The following is a 21,838-nucleotide window of genomic DNA, read 5'->3' as shown; positions in this document are numbered from 1 at the left end:
TTTATTGTGATTCTTGTAGGCAAAAAAAGTATTGAATTAGAGAAAAAACGGCTCTCTCAACCTAAGCCAAAGCCCAAAAAGAAGAAAAAGCCCACCTTGAGAACTCCTATAAAGCTGGAATCGATTGATGGAAATGAAGAAGAGAGCGTGAAGGAGAACTCGGGACCTGTTGAGAATGGTGTGTCAGACCAAGAAGGGGAGGAGGAAGCACGGGAGCCGGAATTACCCTGTGGCCTCGCTCCAGCGGGTATGTTGCTGAATCCTGTGTGTCACTGGGATTTCGTGCTCATGTCTAGGAGACTAAGCTAGGTCCTTACTCAGTTTGAAACTTTGCTGTTCCCATTTTTCCAACTCTTGGAAACAGCATTAGTTTTGTTTTTGTTTTGTTTTGTTTTTTTCCAAGCTTTATTCAAGTCTCTAAAATAAACATCTTTGAAGTTTTAAAAGGGTTCTAGTGGATGTTTGCGGTGGAAATAGTAAAGTTCTATAGAGAAAACTTCTTATTCACCCTGAGTGAGGTAAAACCTGGGACAAAGTGAAGCTTGGGTAGTTGTGTACATAGGAACTTACATGGGAAAAGTTTTAACAGTATGATATCAGTAGCCACATTTGGTGAAAGAAACCACTGTCCCTGTTACAAATGTCTGACCTAGAAGCTGCCACCACTGTGGGAACTTGCAAGCTCTCAAACCCTCTTACCTGGAGTTTGTACCTGGCTTTCTGTCTTCTCACAGAAAAAAACATGTGGAATGGTTATTAGTTTCTTCTGGTGAGTTAAGCTATAGTGGTGGTTCTCAGATTTCTCACAAAACAGTGTTCTATCGCTAACAGAAAAACTGTTATTAGGTAAAAATTTTAGCACTCTTTTTATTTTGTACCTTACCTTAAAGTATTACCTTAAATATCTGGTCCCTGTTAAAATAAATTAATAAATAGCAAATATTGTAAGCAGAAGCAATGACTCATGCTTAATTCTAAAACAGAATACATTGATGGGACAGAATTAAAATGACTAGAATATAGGATACAAGGCATTCCTGATGCTCTCCATCCCAAGGGATAGCTGTTAGACACATAGTTGGGGTAAATAAAGAGCAAAAGCCTAATGGATTTGTTATTTTGGCTCATCAAAATGCTTTTCTAGTCGGCTACAGTGGCACATACCTCTAGTCCCAGCTGGTCAAGAGGCTGAGGCAGGAGGACTGCTTGAGGCCAGCCTGGGCAACACAGCAAGATCCCCCATCTCTTTATTTTTCTTTTTTTTTTTTCTTTTTTTTTTTTTTTTGAGACGGAGTCTTGCTCTGTCGCCCAGGCTGGAGTGCAGTGGCCAGATCTCAGCTCACTGCAAGCTCTCCCTCCCGGGTTCACGCCATTCTCCTGCCTCAGCCTCCCGTGTAGCTGGGACTACAGGCGCCCGCCACCTCGCCCGGCTAGTTTTTGCATTTTTTTAGTAGAGACAGGGTTTCACCATGTTAGCCAGGATGGTCTCGATCTCCTGACCTCGTGATCCGCCCGTCTCGGCCTCCCAAAGTGCTGGGATTACAGGCTTGAGCCACCGTGCCCGGCCTATTTTTCTTTTTTTAAAGAGCCTTTCTTTCACAAAATGGCTATACAAAACATGGATCAACAAGTTGTTTCTAAAAAGTTATTGTGCTCAGGATTGTGATACCATATTGCATACACCTAATATTCTCTATTATTAAAGTTACTGCTTGTTAGTATAATTAAATATGCAATTAGTACTTTATGACCTAAAAATGTAAAAAGTGCTTTGTCACTTGAGCAAAGTATAGGAACTCCTTGGCTTATGGTATAAAGTTGTTGAGGGCTGGAAGCTTTTTCCTTAGTCAAAGTTCAAAGTAAGGCGGGCATGGTGGTTCATGCCTGTAATCCCAGCACTGTGGGAGGCCAAGGAAGGAGACTCACATCAGCCCAGGAGCTTGAGACTAGCCTACGCAGCATAGGGAACCCCCATCTCTGCACAAAATGTAAAACTTGCCAAGATAATGACTTATGCCTATAGTCCTAGCCACTCTGGGAAACTGAGGAGGGGAGGGTCACCTGAGCCCAGGAGGTTAAGGCCTCAGTAACTGTGATCACACCACTACACTCCAGCCTGGGCAACAGAGTTATACCTTATCTCTAACCAAAAATAAAAGAAAAAACAGTTCAAAATAAGCCGGGAGCAATGGCTCACGCTTGTAATCCTAACACTTCGGGAGGCTGAGGCGGGTGGATCACCTGAGGTCAGGAGTTTGAGACCACCCTGGCCAACATGGCAAAACCCTGTCTCTACTAAAAATACAAAAATTGGCCGGGTATGGTGGCTTGTGCCTGTAATCCCAGCTACTGACGAGGCTCAGGCAGGAGAATTGCTTGGACCTAGGAGGCAGAGCTTGCAGTGAGCCGAGATCACACCACTGAGTTCTAGCCTGGGCGACAGAGTGAGACTTCGTCTCAAAAAAAAAAAAAAACAAAGTAATAGACATACAGATTCCTGAAAACAGCTAGTTTAGGAGATGGGAAAGGGAAAACTATCCCTACTTCCCTTCCAATGTATTTTATCTTAAAAGTCTTGGTAATAGATGAATTGATTGTATTGCTGAGCTTGGAATGGTTCTTAATTTTTAAAAAGAAATGAAATTCTGTATTATTTTTATCTTCAACTTTTTTTTTTCCTTTTTCCCCCATGATGTAGTTTCTAGAGAACCAGTTATCTGCACTCCGGTTTCCTCAGGCTTTGAAAAGTCAAAAGTCACCATTAATAACAAAGTCATTTTACTGAAAAAGGAGCCACCAAAAGAGAAGCCAGGTTGGTACCTAGTAATTAAAATACAGTATTTTATTAAAGCAGCCCAAAATATTACATGCAACTGTCAAAAAACAGTGTGGTTTCTTGTTTGTTTCTTTAGGTTCAAAATATTTGTGGGTTTTCTGATTATGGGTTTTTTGTTTGTTTTTTGTTTGAGACAGATTTTCACTCCAGTCGCCCAGGCTAGAGTGCAGTGGCGCACTCTCGACTCCCTGTGAACTCCACCTCCCGGGCTCAAGCGATCCTCCTGCCTCAGCCTCCCGAGTAGCTGGGATTACAGGCACCTGCCCAGCTAATTTTTGTAGAAGTGAGGATTCGCCATGTTGGCCAGCTGGTCTCAAACTCCTGGCCTCAAGTGATCTGCCCACCTCAGCCTCCCAAAGTGCTGGGATTACAGGCGTGAGCCACTGCACCCAGCCTTCCATTTTGGGTCATGCTTTTGAATTTTTTTTAGCACTTGCTGAAATGTTTTGCAGTTGTTGATATTACATCATAAATGTTAGCCAAGAGCATTTTTGTGTGTATTGTGAACAATACCCCCAGCAAATTTATTTTGAAAGCTTCTTTATTAGGAGGAGGAACTTTCTGTGCCTGTGGCGTCATCCTGCCAGTAGGTTACATTCACACAATAGGCATTCCGTTTTATGTTTCTGATCAGCTCTCCTTCAGATAGTGTGTACTTTTATTACATTTCAGAAGCCTTAATCAAGAAGAGAAAAGCTCGTTCCTTGCTTCCCCTGAGTACAAGCCTGGACCACAGATCCAAAGAGGAGCTTCATCAGGACTGTTTGGTACTAGCAACTGCAAAGCACTCCAAAGGTACAAAAATGTACTGCCTTGGCCCATCCATAGTCTTCTGGGACTGACATATAAGGGATGTTTACTTAGCTATTGAATGAATGCCCAAAGAAATGTCTAAAATTGTTTTCTGTATTTTTATGTTCTCCAGCCTTCCCTTCCCTCCACATCCCTACACCCCTACACCCTGCTGCCAAACTCCCCGTTGTGGTCCACTGTCAGCACAGCCATGCCTTTCAGATGTAGTGCTCTGCTTTTATTCTAAATCTACTTCCTCCCAACCATCTGTGTGCCAGAATTGGTATGTTGGCCTAAATATCTCAGCATGAATAAATTCCTTCAACTATTTTTCCCCATTGAACAGTATCCTTATGGAGAAAAAAAATTTTTTTCTTATTGGAAATATGCCCTATATAATATGGCAGTTTCTTAAAGCTTTTGATGGAAGCTTTTGATGGAAGTTTTGTTTTGAAGGGTTTTTTTATTTTTGTTTTTCAAAGTCTTCATTTGATGTCCACTATTTTGATATTTTAATAACTTTATTTTTTTAATTTGAAGTTTACATGTGGAAAAGGGATGCACATAATAAAACGAAATGGAAACAGTATAAAAAGAAAGTAAATCTCGCCGGGCACAGTGGTGCGTGCCTGTTGTCCCAGATGCTTAAGGGGCTGAAGCAGAAGGATCACTTGAGCTCAGTTCAAGGCCAGCCTGGGCAACACAGTGAGACCCTGTCTCTATTTTTTTTTTTAAGTTGTTTTTAAATTTTTTTTTCAAAGTAAATCTTCCTCCCAGTCCTCTGTTTCTCCTCCCCAGGAATGGAGGACCATCCTCCCTCCCAGTTACTGTCTCCCCCTACCCTAACAAGGGTCGTCACTATCCTGGGCTTCCATTTCTTTCTTTTGAATTTTGTACTGTTTTGTCTGTATTACATAATCAAACTATTATCAGTTTCTTGTCTTGATGGAGATGTTTTATGCTTTTATTATATACATAGCCTTCTCTTTGGAGCTTTGTGATGACTTCCTATAACTTACATAGTTAACCTTCTAGTTTCACATTATTTTCCTTACTGGAAAATTACTCAGTTGACTTTTTTTTTTAAGCAAAGGATGAATATTGAATCCCCTTGTGGTAAGTCCCAGTGAATATTAAGGACTTTCTTTTACGTATTAATACTGTTTTGCTTGTTTTTTACTGCACTTAAATATGTGCTGATTTTGGGTTCACTTTTAACATTTTAAGTGTTTTTGTGTTTTGCTCCCTTTGTAACTGCAGGAGTGTCTGTTAGAGCTCTGATTCTCTCAGTGTCTGAAGTGGGTGTTCCAAACATATATTCAGAAGTTATTGGACAGAAAACTATAACCAATGTAATGACTTCATCTGATTTTTTTTGCCTTTTTAAATTAACAGAACCGAATGAAAATGTGTCTGCTGATCTTGAGGAAAGATTTCATCTGGGGCTTTTCACAGACAGGGCTACCCTATACAGAATGATTGACATTGAAGGTGAGGCAAATCCAGTCAACGTAATCCCATCCATCTTTATACTTTCCTAACATTTTGTGTGCACCTCTTTGATGGCTGCCATCCTGTGATATTATAATGGTTAGTTTTACCTGTCAGCCAACTAGGTTTTGAGCTCACTGACTTACATATTGATACGTCCTTTGCATCATCATAGGATCCTAAACATACAGCATTCACTCTGAGTACATGTGAAGGTGGGTGAGTGGACAGTGACCGAGTGGGCTTCAGATCCTATTGTAATCACTCTGGTAGGTGACACCCATCAGAGAATGACTGCATATTTTAGGAGCTCACTTTCTCTTCTATCTTGCCTTTCTTTTTCTTTTTCTTTTTTTTTTTTTTTTTTTTTTTTTGAGACGGAGTCTTGCTCTGTCGCCCAGGCTGGAGTGCAGTGGCGCAATCTCCACTCACTGCAGGCTCCGCCTCCCAGGTTCACACCATTCTCCTGCCTCAGCCTCCCGTGTAGCTGGGACTACAGGCGCCCACCACCGCGCCTGGCTAATTTTTGTATTTTTAGTAGAGACGGGGTTTCACCATGTTAGTCAGGATGGTCTCGATCTCCTGACCTCGTGATCCGCCCGTCTCGGCCTCCCAAAGTGCTAGGATTACAGGCGTGAGCCACCGCGCCCGGCGCCTTTCTTTTTCTACAAGTCAGTAATAGATGTTTCTGAAACACCTTCCAAACTTTATCTCTCTTTCAAACAGGAAAAGGTCACTTAGAAAATGGCCACCCTGAGTTATTTCACCAGCTTATGCTTTGGAAAGGAGATCTCAAAGGTGTTCTCCAAACCGCAGCAGAAAGAGGGGAGCTGACAGACAACCTTGTGGCTATGGCACCAGCGGGTATGGTTTTTGTGTTCGTTCTTTTCAGTAAAAGCTCTGTCATCTCTGGGATACGTCCACTAAAGATGGCTCTTGGCAGTACCAGTCTTAAGCTTGAAATCACTTACAAATAGATACAATGCTAATCCTGTTTGCAGCAGTAGACAAACTCATAAATCCAACCCATCCCCTGTGAGAAAGAGCAGGTCACTGACACTTTAATGGCAAAAGCATAATTGTTGAGAACTTCTTGAAGGACAATTTGGCCATGTCTAGTAAATTTTAAAGGTACGATGGCACAAGTCTGTAGTCCCCAGCTGCTCTGGAGGCTGAGGCAGGAGGATTGGTTAAGGCTAGGCGTTCAGACCTATAGGACACTGTTAATTGTGCTTGTGAATAGCCACTGTACTGTAGCCTGGGCAACATTATGAGACCTTGTCTCTTTAAAAAAGAAAAAAAAAGGTGGGTGTGATGATTCATGCCTGTAATACCAGCATTTCGGGAGGCCGAGGTGGGCAGGCCGCTGGATCCCAGGAGTTTGAGACCAGCCTAGGCAACATGGCAAAACCCCATCTCTACAAAAAATTAAAAAATTATCTGGGCATGGTGGCATGTACCTGTAGTCCCAGCTACTCGGGAGGCTGTGGTGGGAGGATCACCTGAGCCCAGGGAGGTTGAGGCTGCAGTGAGCCATGATTGTGCTACTGCGCTCCAGCCTGAGCCACAGAGTGAGACCCTGTCTCAAAAAACAATAAAAGGAAAGAGAGAAGGAAAAAAAAAAGCACATAAGCACGTTACCTTCGGTTCATCAATTCTAATTATAAGAATTTATCTAACTGTGCTCACACATTCCTTTCTGTATCTTTTCAACTTTGTACTGTTTTGTTTGTGTTATATAATCAAACAGTTGATGTTTCAGAATGTGTAGATGAAGCAGATCATCCGTAATGGTGGCTGAATTGGTATCTAAATGTTCTGCTGAATGCATTGACTGAAAACAAGGCTTTTCAACCCAAATATACTGGGTTTTGTTTTTACTTTTTCTTCAACTGTTTTTTTTAACCACCATCTTTTATTTTTTCAGCTGGCTACCATGTGTGGTTATGGGCTGTGGAAGCTTTTGCCAAACAGCTGTGTTTTCAGGATCAGTATGTCAAGGCTGCTTCTCACCTACTTTCCATCCACAAAGTGTATGAAGCTGTGGAGCTGCTCAAGTCAAACCATTTTTACAGGTATGTGTGGTCCTAGAGTTGGGATAATACTTGGACATAATGTGAAAATAATCTAAACTTCTCTATTGTTAAAGTAACATAAATAGAAGAAACAGTCCTCCTGCCTCAGCCCCCTGAGTAACTGGGACTACTCAGGAAGTGCGTGCCACCACATCCAGCTATTTTTTTAGCTTTTTGTAGAGACAGAGTCTTGCTGTGTTGTCTAAGCTGATTTCCAACTCCTGGGCTCAAGCGATCCTCCTGCCTCAGCCTCCCAAAATGCTGGAATTACAGGCATGAGCCACCATGATTAGCCAAGATTTTCTTTTTGTCCTACCCTGCTTTGGTTTTGTTGTCTTCCTTTAGAAAGTGTTGAACTTTGTCTTGGCAAGTAGTAAAGTTGTATATCAGTTTGATCTTTTCATGGCTTGTTTTTAAACTTTGTTAGGGCAAGTTTATTATATTCTAGAATTAGTTCGGACCTCCTACATTCTGATATCTTTATTGAATGCCTTATGCATTCAGCAAGTCAAAACTCAGATGTCTCCAGGTCCTGAGTAAGCTCTGGTAATTGTTCAGCTTACAGTTACCTTGTCATTCTTTGTTTAGACTTACGGAGTTTCCTTTACATACGTGGCTTTGAATTTAGCCAAAGACTCAATTGGATGTCTTTCTCTGGACAACTTCCTCCTCCCTAGTATCCTGCCCCTCAGATTTCCATTGTTTCCTCTTCTCAACTCAGAGACTGCTGAGGTTTTGCTTGGGTTTTCTTTAGGAAAATGGCTTTGGGCAGAAAGCCAGTGCCAAGATAGGGCTCCCATCATTAATTTCTGTTCTCTTAGGGATTACTGTCCTGTGCTGCCTGTTACCCAGTGTCTGAAAACAGTTGTTTCAGACATTTTGTCCAGTATTTTAGTTTTGTGGCAGGAAGGTAGGTCTGGTCCCAGTTATTCCATCATGGCTGGAAGTGGAAATCCCAAAATACTTTCAAAGTATTGCTCTGTTTAGATCACTTCAATAAATCACTTTTTTCCCCAGCTACAACTTTATGTTGGCTACAACTCAGCAGTTGTATGTCATTTGAAAAATATTTGTTTACTGAGTTGTACAGATCCAAATGTTAACATATCTTATTATAAAATACCCAAAAATATCACATTCCTTACTATCACCGTCAGTCTCATCAGAAAATTCTAACTTATGGGAAACTGTCAAGCACACAAGTGGTAGGTACAAGTTTTCTAAAATTCTAATTTTTGCTAGAAAACTCACATTTTATCATTAGTAACAAATACTGTTGGTTGTTTTTAATGAAGTGGTTAGTCATTTTTTTTTTTTTTAGAAGGAGGTTCTATGAAAAAAGCAGCCAGTTTAGCTTGTAATTTGTTCATACAGGTGTTTCCTAGAGACAACCATCCTACTTTGGAATGCAGCAGAGAACACAAAATGTTCTTCCCATTTGTCACACAGAATATTAAAGTGTTTTGGACTTGAGGAATTTAGTAAAATTCATAATTTGTACTGCTTCATTAAGGGCATTCTTCCTTTTTTCCCACTGTAGGAGCCACTGCCTTCTTTCTTAGATGCCAGAATTTACCAACCATTGCTTTTGCACAATCAGTGCAAATGTCAACACAGTTTTTTTTTTAATAAAAAAGCACATAACTGACTCTTAGCATTGTTACAAAAATAGTTTTAACCTCATGAACCGTCTGAAAGGTTCTTGAGGACCCCCTAGGAATCCACAGACCACAAATTTAAGAACTGCTGATCTAAGTGAAGAAACGAATGAAGGGTTTGTTTCTAATTTGTCTATATAATGCAAGTGCAGTTTTTTAAAGGAAGTTGGAACAATAAGACAACGCAAAAGGGACAATTTGTCCTGTCTTACAGCCCCTCCTAGGGCCATACACAGAGGAGCCTTTTCAGATTGGCTAATGTATCTATTCTTGCCTTTAGGGAAGCTATTGCAGTTGCCAAGGCCCGGCTGCGCCCAGAGGACCCAGTCCTGAAGGACTTGTACCTCAGCTGGGGAACTGTCCTAGAAAGAGATGGCCATTATGCTGTCGCAGCCAAATGGTAAGCCTGAGGAGTGGAGGGATGCATCCAACGTAGAAGAGCTTCTGCCAGAAAGGGGAGGATAGGAATACAAGTGACAAGTTTAGAGCTGGAGGTAAAGCAGCGAGAAATTATTTAAAAGATATGTATATTCAACTTAGTTTCATAAGACTCATCAAGAACTACCTCCTGATTTATTTATGTAAATCACTATAACTATTCAAGAAAAACCTCAGTAGCAGATTCAGAAATTATGCATTTTTCTAATGGTCTCTTATAACATCAAGTAAAGGAACCTCAACCCATGCTGGATTGAACCCAAACAGAGGAGTCATTCCCTCTCATTTTCCTTATGTCCTTAACCTATATGATATTGTTTCTCATACACTCTGCTGAATTGTGCTGGCCTCAGCCTTCACGGGAACAACCGGGGCAGTGACATACCTGGGACCACAGGAAGGCACATGCAGCAAAGTGGATAGAAAGAAATGATTCCATCCTCTAGGAGTGGGAATAAAAGATCTGTTTATGACCTTTTCTTGACATTCTTATTCATATTATAGCTATTTAGGGGCCACTTGTGCTTATGATGCAGCCAAAGTTTTGGCCAAAAAGGGGGATGCAGCATCACTTACAACGGCTGCAGAGTTGGCTGCCATCATAGGAGAGGATGAGTTGTCTGCTTCCCTGGCTCTCAGATGTGCCCAAGAGCTGCTTGTGGCCAACAACTGGGTAGGAGCCCAGGAAGCCCTGCAGCTGCATGAAAGTCTACAGGTCAGTCTGTTATTTCATCTCCTAGTATACAAGAGGGAAGTGTCCCAAATCCTCTTCTAGTCAGATCTGAGTTAATAACCCAGTTGCACAAGCTCTGCCAATTTGGCAGGCCCAGCAAGCCCTGGCCATGCTATCTCACTGAGGTACTGTGACCTGTTAGTTGCCATATTCAGAGTAAGAGATAATATGGTCATTCACAGTAATTCCCATTGCTTATCTGTTTGTACAAAACACCTGTGAGCCGGGTACAGTGGCTCACACTTGTAATCCCAGCACTTTGGGAGGCTGAAGCGGGCAGATTACTTGAGGTCAGAAGTTCGAGCCCAGCCTGGACAACATGGTGAAACCCCGTTTCAACTAAAAATATAAAAATCAGCCGGGCATGGTGGCACACTTCTGTAATCCTAGCTGCTCGGGAGGCTAAGGCAGGAGAATCACTTGAACCCGGAAGGCGGAGGTTGCAGTGAGCCGAGATCCAGCCTAAGCAACATAATGGGACTCTGTCTCAAAAAAAAAAAAAAAACACCTGTGAACAGACTTTAGTCAGCCCAGGCCTTGGGTTAGCAGTCTAGGGTTTCTTCATTGATGTTATCAGCGAACATCAAAAGGTCTTCCTTGAAGAGGGAATGGTTGGCCTCTAACAGAAATCATGGAACTCTACCTGTAAACGCCCCTCTTAACTGTAAGCTATGGAAAAAACTGGGCCAGATGCAGCAGATCACTTGAGGTTAGGAGTTCGAGACCAGCCTGGCCAACATGGCAAAATCTCGTCTCTACTAAAATTACCAAAATTAGCCAGGCGTGGTGGTACACATCTGTAATCTGGCTACTTGGGAGACTGAGACAGGAGAATTGCTTGAACCCAGGAGACAGAGGTTGCAATGAACTGATTGTGTCACTGCAGTGCAGCCTAGGTGACAGAGTGAGACTCTTCAGAATAAAAAAGAGAAAAGTGTGAGAAAATAGAAATGTCTTATTTCTTAAATTTTTTTGGTTCCCATCTGGTTAAAAATGAGTAACATACCACTGCCTTTTTGACACATCAAAACAGATTAAAGCATTGGCACTTACCTAGTTTCTAAAACATGTAAACATTTGATTCATTTTAGATAACTTTGTCAGATACTAACCAGAGGTTGTTTTTTGTTTGTTTTTGTTTTTTTTGAAACGGAGTCTCACTCTGTCGTGCAGGCTGGAGTGCAGTGGCCGGATCTCGGCTCACTGCAAGTTCTGCCTCCCGGGTTTACGGCCTTCTCCTGCCTCAGCCTCCCAAGTAGCTGGACTACAGACGCCCGCCACCTCACCCGGCTGGTTTTTTTGTATTTTTTTTTAGTAGAGACGGGGTTTCACCGTGTTAGCCAGGATGGTCTCGATCTCTTGACCTCGTGATCTGCCTGTCTCGGCCTCCCAAAGTGCTGGGATTACAGGCTTGAGCCACCGTGCCCAGTCAACTAACAAGAGTTTTTTTAAGTTCTTCATTCCCTAGCAGAGTACGGAGCCTAAAGATGGTTTTTAGCTGAATATTTAGAGCCCAAGGAACATGGTACATGGGGAGGTAGCTTTCTGGGAACAGCAGAATAAAAATGGAGGTGACAGTAGGACACCCTAAAAGATAGTGCCACTGAACATTATTTAGAAAATGACCATGTCCAGAGAGATTTTAATTTATCCACAATCAAAGTTTCCAGAATGACTGTTTAGCATTTTAGTTTTTCTCTTAAACAGCATCCTTAACAAAGCAAGAAAACCTAATAAGCATATGCTAAATTTTTTAGTAAGGGCTATTTTGGTTTTGTGGAACAGAGACTCTTCCAAGCTTAACTGAGAAGATAGTGTTATAGGAGTATACAAGGAATCTCATGGCAACTAAAAATGTAGTGAAAATAAATTTTCTTTTTTTTTTTTTTTTGAGACGGAGTCTCGCTCTGTTGCCTAGGCTGGAGTGCAGTGGCCGGATCTCAGCTCACTGCAAGCTCTGCCTCCCAGGTTTATGCCATTCTCCTGCCTCAGCCTCCGGAGTAGCTGGGACTACAGGCGCCCGCCACCTCACCCTGCTAGTTTTTTGTATTTTTTAGTAGAGACGGGGTTTCACCATGTTAGCCAGGATGGTCTCGATCTCCTGACCTCGTGATCTGCCCGTCTCAGCCTCCCAAAGTGCTGGGATTACAGGCGTGAGCCACCACGCCCAGCCACACGAAAATAAATTTTCTAAGCCTTTTCTCTGTGCTTCTGTTTTCTTCATTCCAGCCGATTTCCTCTATTAAACCTATTTGGACATGGCTCCTAATGCCTGTCCCAGCTCTCGGATCTACAAAGCTTGTGTATTCCAGCAGCTTTGGCCGATTATGCTTTTATTCCCGAGTCCAAAGTTTGGTCAGGGAGAAAGAACCTGATAAGCCCAGCCCATCTTTCCTCAAACTAGGCTACAAGCCTTAAGTGGCTGGTCTATGTGTGCTTAAATCATTGTGGGTGGGGCTACAGTTGGGATTCCGTGTCATAAAAATGGTTTCTTGAGCTCCAAGGATAGATTTTCCCCAAAAGGGACCTGGGAAGTGTCTGTCAGATCGCCCCTTTTGTCCCTTTTCATGCATGACTCACAGGGTCAGGTAGCTCACTAAAGTGCTTTGTTTGCTGCAGATACAAAGGGAAATACTTCGAAGGACTCAGAAGAGCTCTCGAGGTCATCCGCGTGCCGTCCCTGTGTAACAGTTCCTCTTCCTTGTTGTGTTCCAGGGTCAGAGATTGGTGTTTTGCCTTCTGGAGCTACTGTCCAGGCATCTGGAGGAGAAGCGGTTTTCAGAGGGCAAAAGCTCCTCCTCTTACCACACTTGGACCACGGGCACAGAAGGGCCTTTCGTGGAGAGGGTGACTGCAGTGTGGAAGAGCATCTTCAGCGTTGACACCCCTGAGCAGTATCAGGAAGCCTTTCAGAAGCTGCAGAACATCAAGTACCCATCTGCTACAAATAACACGCCTGCCAAACAGGTAAGCCATCTGTACCAGCTTTTCACATTTATCACTCAGTGGTAAGGCTTCCTTAATTCCATGTCTGTCGTAACAGGGAAACAAGCAGAATACCGGATTGTGTTTCAGAAAAGGCTAAAGCATGCCCACACCACCTGGAAAGATCCCTTCAGACCAATAAAAGCCCTTTAACTTTAAAGTTAGTATTACATCAGTATTCCCTTTTATTGTTTCTTTTTTTTATTATTATTATTATTTGTTTGTTTTGAGACAGAGTCTTGCCCTGTCGCCCAAGCTGGAGTGCAGTGGCATGATCTTGGCTCACTGCAACCACCACCTGCTGGGACATGGGGTTCAAGCGATTCTCCTGCCTCAGACTCCCAAGAGCTGTGATTACAGTTGTGCGCCACCACGCACAGCCACTATTTCGTTTTCTAAAAAAAAGTCTAAAAAATATAGAAAAGCAGAATAATGTAATAACCCATTAACCAGAATTAACAGATGTTCACATTTTATCATATTTACTTTGTTAGGGTTTTCTGGTTTCATTTTGTATTTTGATTTGAGGACTTTATAAAATAAAAACAGTACGGTAAAATTGAAGTCCTTTCTTGTTCCTCTCCTCAGCCCTTCACTCCTTCCCAGCTCACAACAGGCAACTCCTGTGTCAGTGCCACATGTATTGTTTTGCAGTTTGCTTATTTCAGAGGCTGTTGTTTGTAAAATCTATCCATGGTAATAAAAAGAGATCAGTTGATTTATTTTAACTGCTGTGTCTGTTTTGTGAATATACCTACTTCTTTTTTTTTTCTTTGTAGAAACTGGGTCTCACTGTTATCCAGGCTGGTCTCAAACTCCTCAAGTCATCCTCCTGCCTCAGCCTCCCTAAGTACTGGGATTACAGGCGAGAGCCACTGTGCCTGGCATAGTTCTTTCCCTCATTTCAAAATGAGAGAACATTATGATATTTATGAGGAACAAGACTTCTTAAATGGTATATACTTTGAAAAACAGTTGGACAGTTTCTTTTTTTTTTTTTCTTTTTTTTTTTTATGAGGCGGAATTTCGCTCTTATTGCTCAGGCTGGAGTACAATGGCACGATCTCTGCTCACTGCAACCTCTGTCTCCCAGGTTCAAGTGATTCTCCTGCCTCAGCCTTCCAAGTAACTGGGATTATAGGCATGCGTCACCACGTCCAGCTAATATTTTTTAGATTTTTACTTTTTTTTTTTTTTTTTTAGATGGAGTCTCACTCTGTCACCCGGGCTGGAGTGCAGTGGCATGATCTTGGCTCACTGCAACCTCCGCCTCCCAGGTTCAAACGATTCTCCTGCCTCAGCCTCCCGAGTAGCTGGGATTACAGGCACCTGCCACCATGCCTGGCTAATTTTTTGTATTTTTAGTAGAAATGGGGTTTCACCATGTTGGCCAGGCTGGTCTCGAACTCCTGACCTCGTGATTTGCCCACCTCGGCCTCTCAAAGTGCTAGGATTATAGGCATGAACCACTGCAGCCGGCCTATTTTGTAGATTTTTAGTAGAGACAGGGTTTCACCATGTTGGCCAGGCTGGTCTTACTTAAACTTCTGACCTCAGGTGATCCACCTGCCTCGGCCTCCCAGAGTGCTGGGATTATAAGCGTGAGCCACCACGCCCGGCCAGGCAGTTTCTTATAAAGTTAAACATGCAAATGCCCCGTGTCCCAGCAGTTCTACTACCTAGATATTCCACTAAAACAATGAAATCAGATGGCCACACAAAGACTTGTACACAAATGTTTACAGCAGCTTAGCACACAATAGCCAAAAACTAGAAACAAACCAAATGTCCATCAACTGATGAATGGATATGCAAACTGTGTTGTGTCTATGCAGTGAAATACTATACTGTGTAACAATAAAAAGGGCCAGGCTTGGTGGCTCACACCTGTAATCCCAGCACTTTGGGAGGCCAATGCAGGTGGATCGCTTGAGCTCAGGAGTTCGAGACCAGACTGGGCAACATGACGAAACCCCGTCTTTACTAAAATTTACAAAAATTAGCTGGGTGTGGTAGCACAAGCCTGTAATTCCAGGTACTAAGGTGGCTAAGGCAGGAGAATCGTTCAAATCTGGGAAGCGGAGGCTGCAGTGAGCCAAGATGGCACCACTGCACTCCAGCCTGGGTAAGAGAATGAGACCCTGTGTCAATAAAAGATAAAAGTAAAAAGGGACAGCTGGGTGCAGTGGCTCATGCCTATAATCCCAGCACTTTGGGAGGCCGAGGAGGGTGGATCACGAGGTCAGGAGATCGAGACCATCCTGGCTAACATGGTGAAACCCCGTCTCTACTAAAAATACAAAAAAATTAGCCGGGCGAGGTGGCGGGCGCCTGTAGTCCCAGCTCCTCTGGAGGCTGAGGCAGGAGAATGGTGTGAACCCAGGAGGCGGAGCTTGCAGTGAGCCAAGATCGCACCACTGCACTCCAACCTAGGTGACTGAGCAAGACTCTGCCTCAAAAAAAAAAAAAGGAACAAATTACTGCCACACAGATAATATTGGTGTTAGCTGGGCGTGGTGGCGGGCACCTGTAGTCCCAGCTACTCAGGAGACTGAGGCAGGAGAATGGCGTGATCCCAGGAGGCCGAGCTTGTAGCCAAGATCGCGCCGCTACACTCCAGCCGGGGCGACAGCGAGATTCCGTCTCAAAAATAATAATAATATCGGTGACTCTCAAAAGTATTAAAGACACAAAAGACCATATACTCTGTGGTTCCATTTATGTGAATTCTAGAAAAGAAAAAATTAAAGTGACAAAACAACCAGTTCAGTGGTTGCCAGTGGGGTGGGCCAGGAGATGGCCTGCACAGGAGCCGGAGGGCGTATCTTCAGTTGATGAAAATGTTCTGTCTTGATTTTGCTGGTAGTTATGGAGCCATATATGCTTCTCAGAACTTATCAAACTACATACTTAAAATTGAGCACATTTTTCTTAGTTGTACTCCAAGCTTTGTTTTATTTTGTTTTGGGTTTTTTTTTTTTTTTTGAGGCAGAGTCTCAGTCTGTCACCCAGGCTGGGGTGCAGTGGCACAAACTGGGCTCACTGCAACCTCCACCTCTCCGGTTCAAGCGATTTTTCCACCTCAGCCTCCTGAGTAGCTGGGATTACAGCGTTGCACCACCACGCCCAGCTAATTTTTGGATTTTTTTAGATGGGGTTTCACCGTGTTAGCCAGGCTAGTCTTTGAACTCCTGACCTCCGGAGATCCACCCACCTCAGCCTCCCAAAGTTCTGGGATTACAGGTGTGAGCAACTGCGCCCAGCCTTTATTGTGTTTTTGATTACAGCTTTTAGTTCCAGAAACTCACTTTTTGTTTTAATTAAATGCAAATGTAAAGGTGTTTTCTCAGTGTGAACAGACTTTAACACCGGGACGTAGGTGTTGCTGTGCAGCTAGACATAAGAGTTTCTGATGGGGGAAGCAAAAATGGGTGGCGGAGACAAGAGGAACTTTCTTCAGTGTGAATTGTGTGTACTTGTTTCCAAATGCGGTTCACAGGAACAGTTTGGTGGCATCCTCTGTGCCTACCATGGGAGGATGTTTACCTCAGACTCTGGCTTCTCTCTCCAGCTCCTGCTTCACATTTGCCATGACTTGACCCTGGCAGTGCTGAGCCAGCAGATGGCCTCCTGGGACGAGGCTGTGCAGGCGCTCCTTCAGGCAGTGGTCCGGAGCTATGACTCAGGGAGCTTCACCATCATGCAGGAAGTGTACTCAGCTTTTCTCCCTGACGGTAAATGACTCCCCCCTGCCTGAGGCACACCCTTTAGTGGACAACATCACCACCACTAGTGGTGTGGCACTGGGAGTACCAAAATTCTTAAAAGATGGAGATTGGCCAGCTGTGTCATTTCAGTAGAAAGTTTGGATTCTCTTACCCAAGCTTTTAAGAATAACTATACTCTTTCCTTTACCTGGCCCTACCCTCTTACTGCCTCCTGTCCACTTTCCACACAGTTTAAGGGAGAGAGAAATAGGAATGTAGTTACATGTTAGTAAGAACAGCAAAAAGATTGACATTCCTTGGGCTGCATAGTCACTGAACTAAATCATTGTGATTTTTCAGCGAGACAGTGTGATCTTACCTCAGTCATTGTGGCCCCAGAGCCTTCAGTAGGACAAATGGACTCTATCATGCTTTGAATGACTCCTAGGATGTAGTAATGGCTTGTCCCAAGCCAGGAAGTGTTCAGCCTCCAGTTGGCTCTTGATGGAAAGGCATGTGGCCCCGTGGATCACACTGTTGTCCTTTTTCCTGGGGTCTGCTTCTTGGGTGGTAAGAAATAGAACATAAGGGCAGGAAGCCAGATTTCTGGCAACTAGAGAAATGCATGACCCAGTATCTTCTCTTTTCCTAGGCTGTGACCACCTAAGAGACAAATTGGGTGACCGTCAATCCCCTGCCATGCCAGCTTTCAAAAGTTTGGAGGCCTTTTTTCTTTATGGGCGTCTGTATGAATTCTGGTGGTCTCTCTCTAGGCCTTGCCCAAATTCCAGTGTCTGGGTAAGGACTGGTCACAGAACACTCTCTGTTGAGCCAAGCCAGCAGTTAGACGCTGCCAGCACTGAAGAAACTGACCCTGAAACTTCTCAGCCAGAGCCAAACAGACCCTCGGAGCTAGACTTGAGACTCACAGAAGAAGGTGAGCGAATACTGAGTACTTTTAAGGAGCTCTTTTCAGAAAAGCATGCCAGTCTCCAAAACTCACAGAGAACTGTTGCTGAAGTCCAAGAGACCTTGGCAGAAATGATCCGCCAGCACCAGAGGAGTCAACTCTGTAAATCCACAGCAAATGGTCCTGATAAGAATGAACTGGAAGTAGAAGCAGAGCAGCCCCTCTCCAGTTCTCAGAGCCAGTGGTAAGTACTGAGGCACGTGCAAGATGGAATGAAAAATAACCCTGCTGGCTAGCAACAGTGGCTCGTGCCTATAATCCCAGCACTTTGGGAGGCTGAAGCAGGAGGATCACTTGGCCCAGGAGTTTACCACCAGCCTGGGCAACAAAGTGAGACCCTGTCTCTACAAAAAAAAAAAAAAAAACAGGCCGGGCACAGTGGATCACGCTTGTAATCCCAGCACTTTGGGAGGCTGAGGTGGGTGGATCACTTGAGGTCAGGAGTTTGAGACCAGCCTGGCCAACATGGTGAACCCCATCTCTACTAAAAATAAAAAAATTAGCCGGATATGGCGGCACATGCCTGTAATCCCAGCTACTTGGGGGGCTGAGGCCAGAGAATCACTTGAACCTGGGCTGCAGAGGTTGCAGTGAGCCAAAATCACACCAATGCACTCCAACCTGGGCATCAAAGGGAGACTTCATCTCAAAAAATACAAATAAAATAACCAAGTGTGGTAGCATATACCCTGTAGCTACTTAGGAGGCTGAGGCACGAGGATCACTTGAGACCAGGAGCTCAAGTTCAGCCTGGGCAACATATTGAGACCCTGTCTCTAAAAAAATTAATTTTTTAAAATTAGCCAGCTGTGGTGGCATACACTTATAGTCCCGGCTACTCAGGAGGCTGAGGTGGGAGGATCACTTAAGCCCAGGAGTTCAAGGCTGTAGTGAGATATGATTGTGCCATTCACACCAGCCTGGTTGACCCTGTCTCTACAAAAAAAAAATTAAATTTTAAGAAGCCAGATGACAAAGGAATTTTATTTATAAAATGAGATAAAAGTTACCGTGTCATGGGCAAAAGTTTAAATTTTTAAAAAATTTTAAAAATAAAAGATAAAAGATACCCAGGCATAACAAAAGATAATCCAGTTCAAGGATGGGCAAAGGACTTGAATAGATATTTCTCTAAAAAGCCAGTAAGCACAGGAAATGATGCTCAATATCTGATCATTAGGGAAATGCAAATCAAAAACTACAGTGAAATAGCACTTTATAGCCATTAGGCTACTATCAGAGAAACAGAACAAGTGTTGGGGAGGATGCAGAGACATTGGAACCCTTGTGCCTGTGGGTGGAAATGTAAAATGATGCAGCCACTGTGGAAAACAGTATAGCAGCAGTTCCTCCAGAAATGTAAAATAAAATGACCATAGGATCCAGCACTTCCACATCTGGGTATACACCCAAAAGAATTGAAAGCAGGGTCTGAAATATGTGCACACCTGTGTTCATAGCAGCATTATTCATAATACCCAAAACATGGGAGGAACCTAAGTATCCACTGACAGATGAGTGGATAAGCAAAATGTGCCATATCCATACGATGGACGTCATTCAGCCTTACCAAGGAAGGACGCTATGCTGAGTGAAATAAGCCAGTCACGAAAAGACATACACTGTATGACTCCACTTATATGAGGTACTCAAAATAGTTAAAATCATAGAGACAGAAAGGAGAATGATGTTGACAGGGGCTGAGGGAAGCAGAATGAGAAGTTACTGTTTAATGGGTATAAAATTTCAGTTTTACAAAATGACAAGAGTTTTGGAAATGGGTGGTGGGGATGTTTTTCACAACATTATGAATGTATTTAAAACCGCTGAATTATATATTTTTAAATGGATAAAATGGTAAGCTTTATGTTATATACATTTTACCACAGTAAAATCAATGGGAGAAAAATGTTACCCAGGGCAAGACATACAACTTACACCTTTTATTTTTTTAACTAGTAAAGAAGAAAAAAATGAGCCACTTTCTCTGCCTGAATTAACCAAAAGGCTTACAGAGGCAAATGAGAGAATGGCGAAATTTCCTGAGAGCATTAAGGTAAGAGTTAAAGCAGTTCATTTGGTAAAGCATCACCTTTTGTGTTATCACTTGACTATACCACCTTCTTATAGGTCAGCTACCTCTCTGTTCAGTTTCTAAAATCTCTACCCATTCATATGAGCTTAAGAATTTAGAATCCGATTACTTTGGTTAGCTAGGATGTTTTGTGAGAGTAGAATTATTGATCACACAAGTAATTTTATAACTCAGTCTTCAGAGAAACTAAATAAATGTAATAGGTAAGAAGTAAAATTTAGATTGGTGCCATGTATTAGACAGCTTACAGATGGACAGGTCTTTTTTGGCTGTGGGCCCAAATAGTAATAGAAGCATCATTTTTAAGGGTTGATTTGCATAGTGCTATAGAAAGAGATTGTGCCATTGAGGACATCCCCGTAGCCATCCCAGTTTTGAGTGTCATTTCTCCTTGGAGTAACCATTGAAGAGAAAGACAGGACATTGCCTTAGGAGAGAGCTGGATCAGCTGTGTCCAAGAAGTGTCTATAGATGAACCTGAGTCACCGGTGCCTTCTGTGAAAGTGTTTGTGGCTCTTTTGCAAATGCTTCCTTATTCATCCTCATGTCATCGTCTTTCAGGCCTGGCCCTTCCCAGATGTGCTGGAGTGCTGCCTCGTCCTGCTTCTCATCAGGTCCCACTTTCCTGGGTGTCTGGCCCAGGAAATGCACCAGCAGGCCCTAGAGCTCCTTCAGAAATACGGCAACACGAAAACTTACAAAAGACACTGCCAGACCTTCTGCACGTGAATTTTTACACACCTTGAAGAAACTGCTGAATTGAAAATGTTTGACACCTTTCACCTCTGCAGTTCCACTTCACCAGACATTCACTCTGGTCCCTAGCTGTTTTTGCGGTAATCCAAATGAATACAAACGGGGATTAAGTTTGAATCAACCCTGCCTACTCACAGACCCAGTGGGTCTGACTTTAGACTCAGTTGTGGTCTCCTGCTGGAGGGAAGATCATGTAAAGCCCGCAGTAGTTATTCGGAACTAATACCTGCAGAATGTCAGTCATCTCTACAGCCTTAGGCAGATTTCATCCAAAGAGGAGAAACTTCTGTCATCACCCAAAGTGTTACATGCTTAAAACACAAGCTACCTTTATAAATACTTCATCTGATCAGAAATGTGTCATGCTTTTTTGAGATGGAGTTGCTGCGTTTTAGGACTATTGATACTTTTTTAAAATTGTTTTCATAATATTTAATTTGAAAGAGGAGACCCTTCTCTCTCTCCTCTTTCATAGATTGAAGTTTGAATATGAAATAGGCCTTAACCATCATGTTGACTCTCCTGTCAGAATTTTAGGTTGGAAATTTGGTTTTATTTTTTTATGTAATTGCTTATTTGAACAGATCACTTACTAAAGCTTTAGAAGAAGTGATTCAAATGTGTGTTTTCCCTTCAGTTTTATAACAAATGGATCGATGGCAGCCACATAGCTCAGGAATAAATTACTGTTTCAATGGTTTTTAAACTTTCTTGGATCATAGGATCCTTTTGAGAATCAGATTAAAGCCAAAGATACTCTTTGGAGAAAAATGCATGTTCCTAATTTTGCATAGATGACCTTTGGATTTTTGGACTCTGACAATTGGGACCCTAAATACTATTTAATTGTAAATCTTTTTTTTATCCTCCTTGGTTATTTAAACAGTTGAACAGTGTCAGTAACAGAGGTTTCTGTAATGTCACAGTTGCCAGGATGGGAAAATCAGAGTCTGGCAGGGGTGTGGGAAGGCATACGCCTTTAAGGTAATTGAACTGTTTAGGATTCATTGTGAAGGCTTTTCTGCTCACGTTTGTAATTTATTTTTCAGTTAATTCCTAGGATTGGGATTGGGACAGTAAGAATGAAATTCATTTACAGGGAGTCCCAGGAAGGAAAACATTTAAGGCAGTTTTCAAAGATGTGTATGTGCCTAGCATTAGAGTTTAATAAACTCTACAAAGGGAAATACTGTAGAATTTAGATCCTCACAGTTCTTCATACAGTTAAGTGAACTTTAGGAAGATGATGCTTTGTTACTAGAGATGGAGAATCTTTCTTGATTGCAAAGATATAAATAGGCA

General features: G+C 42.7%; 1 protein-coding gene across 4 annotated transcripts in view; it reads left to right on the top strand.

Moving 5' to 3' along the window:
• GEMIN5 (gem nuclear organelle associated protein 5) overlaps positions 1–21,242 on the top strand; it is a 51,364-nt gene extending 30,122 nt beyond the window's left edge. For 3 of the 4 annotated variants that reach the window (XM_033180713.1, XM_033180712.1, XM_033180714.1), the window contains 13 exons: positions 20–247; positions 2,699–2,812; positions 3,509–3,631; positions 5,024–5,119; positions 5,846–5,983; positions 7,047–7,194; positions 9,133–9,252; positions 9,795–10,005; positions 12,739–12,990; positions 16,580–16,742; positions 17,368–17,869; positions 19,645–19,741; positions 20,342–21,242. In XM_033180713.1, coding sequence (XP_033036604.1) covers positions 20–247; positions 2,699–2,812; positions 3,509–3,631; positions 5,024–5,119; positions 5,846–5,983; positions 7,047–7,194; positions 9,133–9,252; positions 9,795–10,005; positions 12,739–12,990; positions 16,580–16,742; positions 17,368–17,869; positions 19,645–19,741; positions 20,342–20,509 — 2,360 coding nt within the window. In that variant the 3' untranslated portion in view covers positions 20,510–21,242. Of the gene's footprint in view, positions 1–19; positions 248–2,698; positions 2,813–3,508; positions 3,632–5,023; positions 5,120–5,845; positions 5,984–7,046; positions 7,195–9,132; positions 9,253–9,794; positions 10,006–12,738; positions 12,991–13,596; positions 13,717–16,579; positions 16,743–17,367; positions 17,870–19,644; positions 19,742–20,341 lie in introns of those variants that run through there. The other variant, XM_033180715.1, reaches the window with a different exon arrangement.
• Positions 21,243–21,838: the final 596 nt, after the last annotated feature.

The sequence above is a fragment of the Trachypithecus francoisi genome, unplaced genomic scaffold (genome assembly GCF_009764315.1).
Source record: "Trachypithecus francoisi isolate TF-2019V2 unplaced genomic scaffold, Tfra_2.0 Lachesis_group2, whole genome shotgun sequence".
NCBI lineage: Eukaryota > Metazoa > Chordata > Mammalia > Primates > Cercopithecidae > Trachypithecus > Trachypithecus francoisi.
Note: the sequence above shows the minus strand (reverse complement) of the source record. Positions and strands in the feature narration are given on the sequence as shown.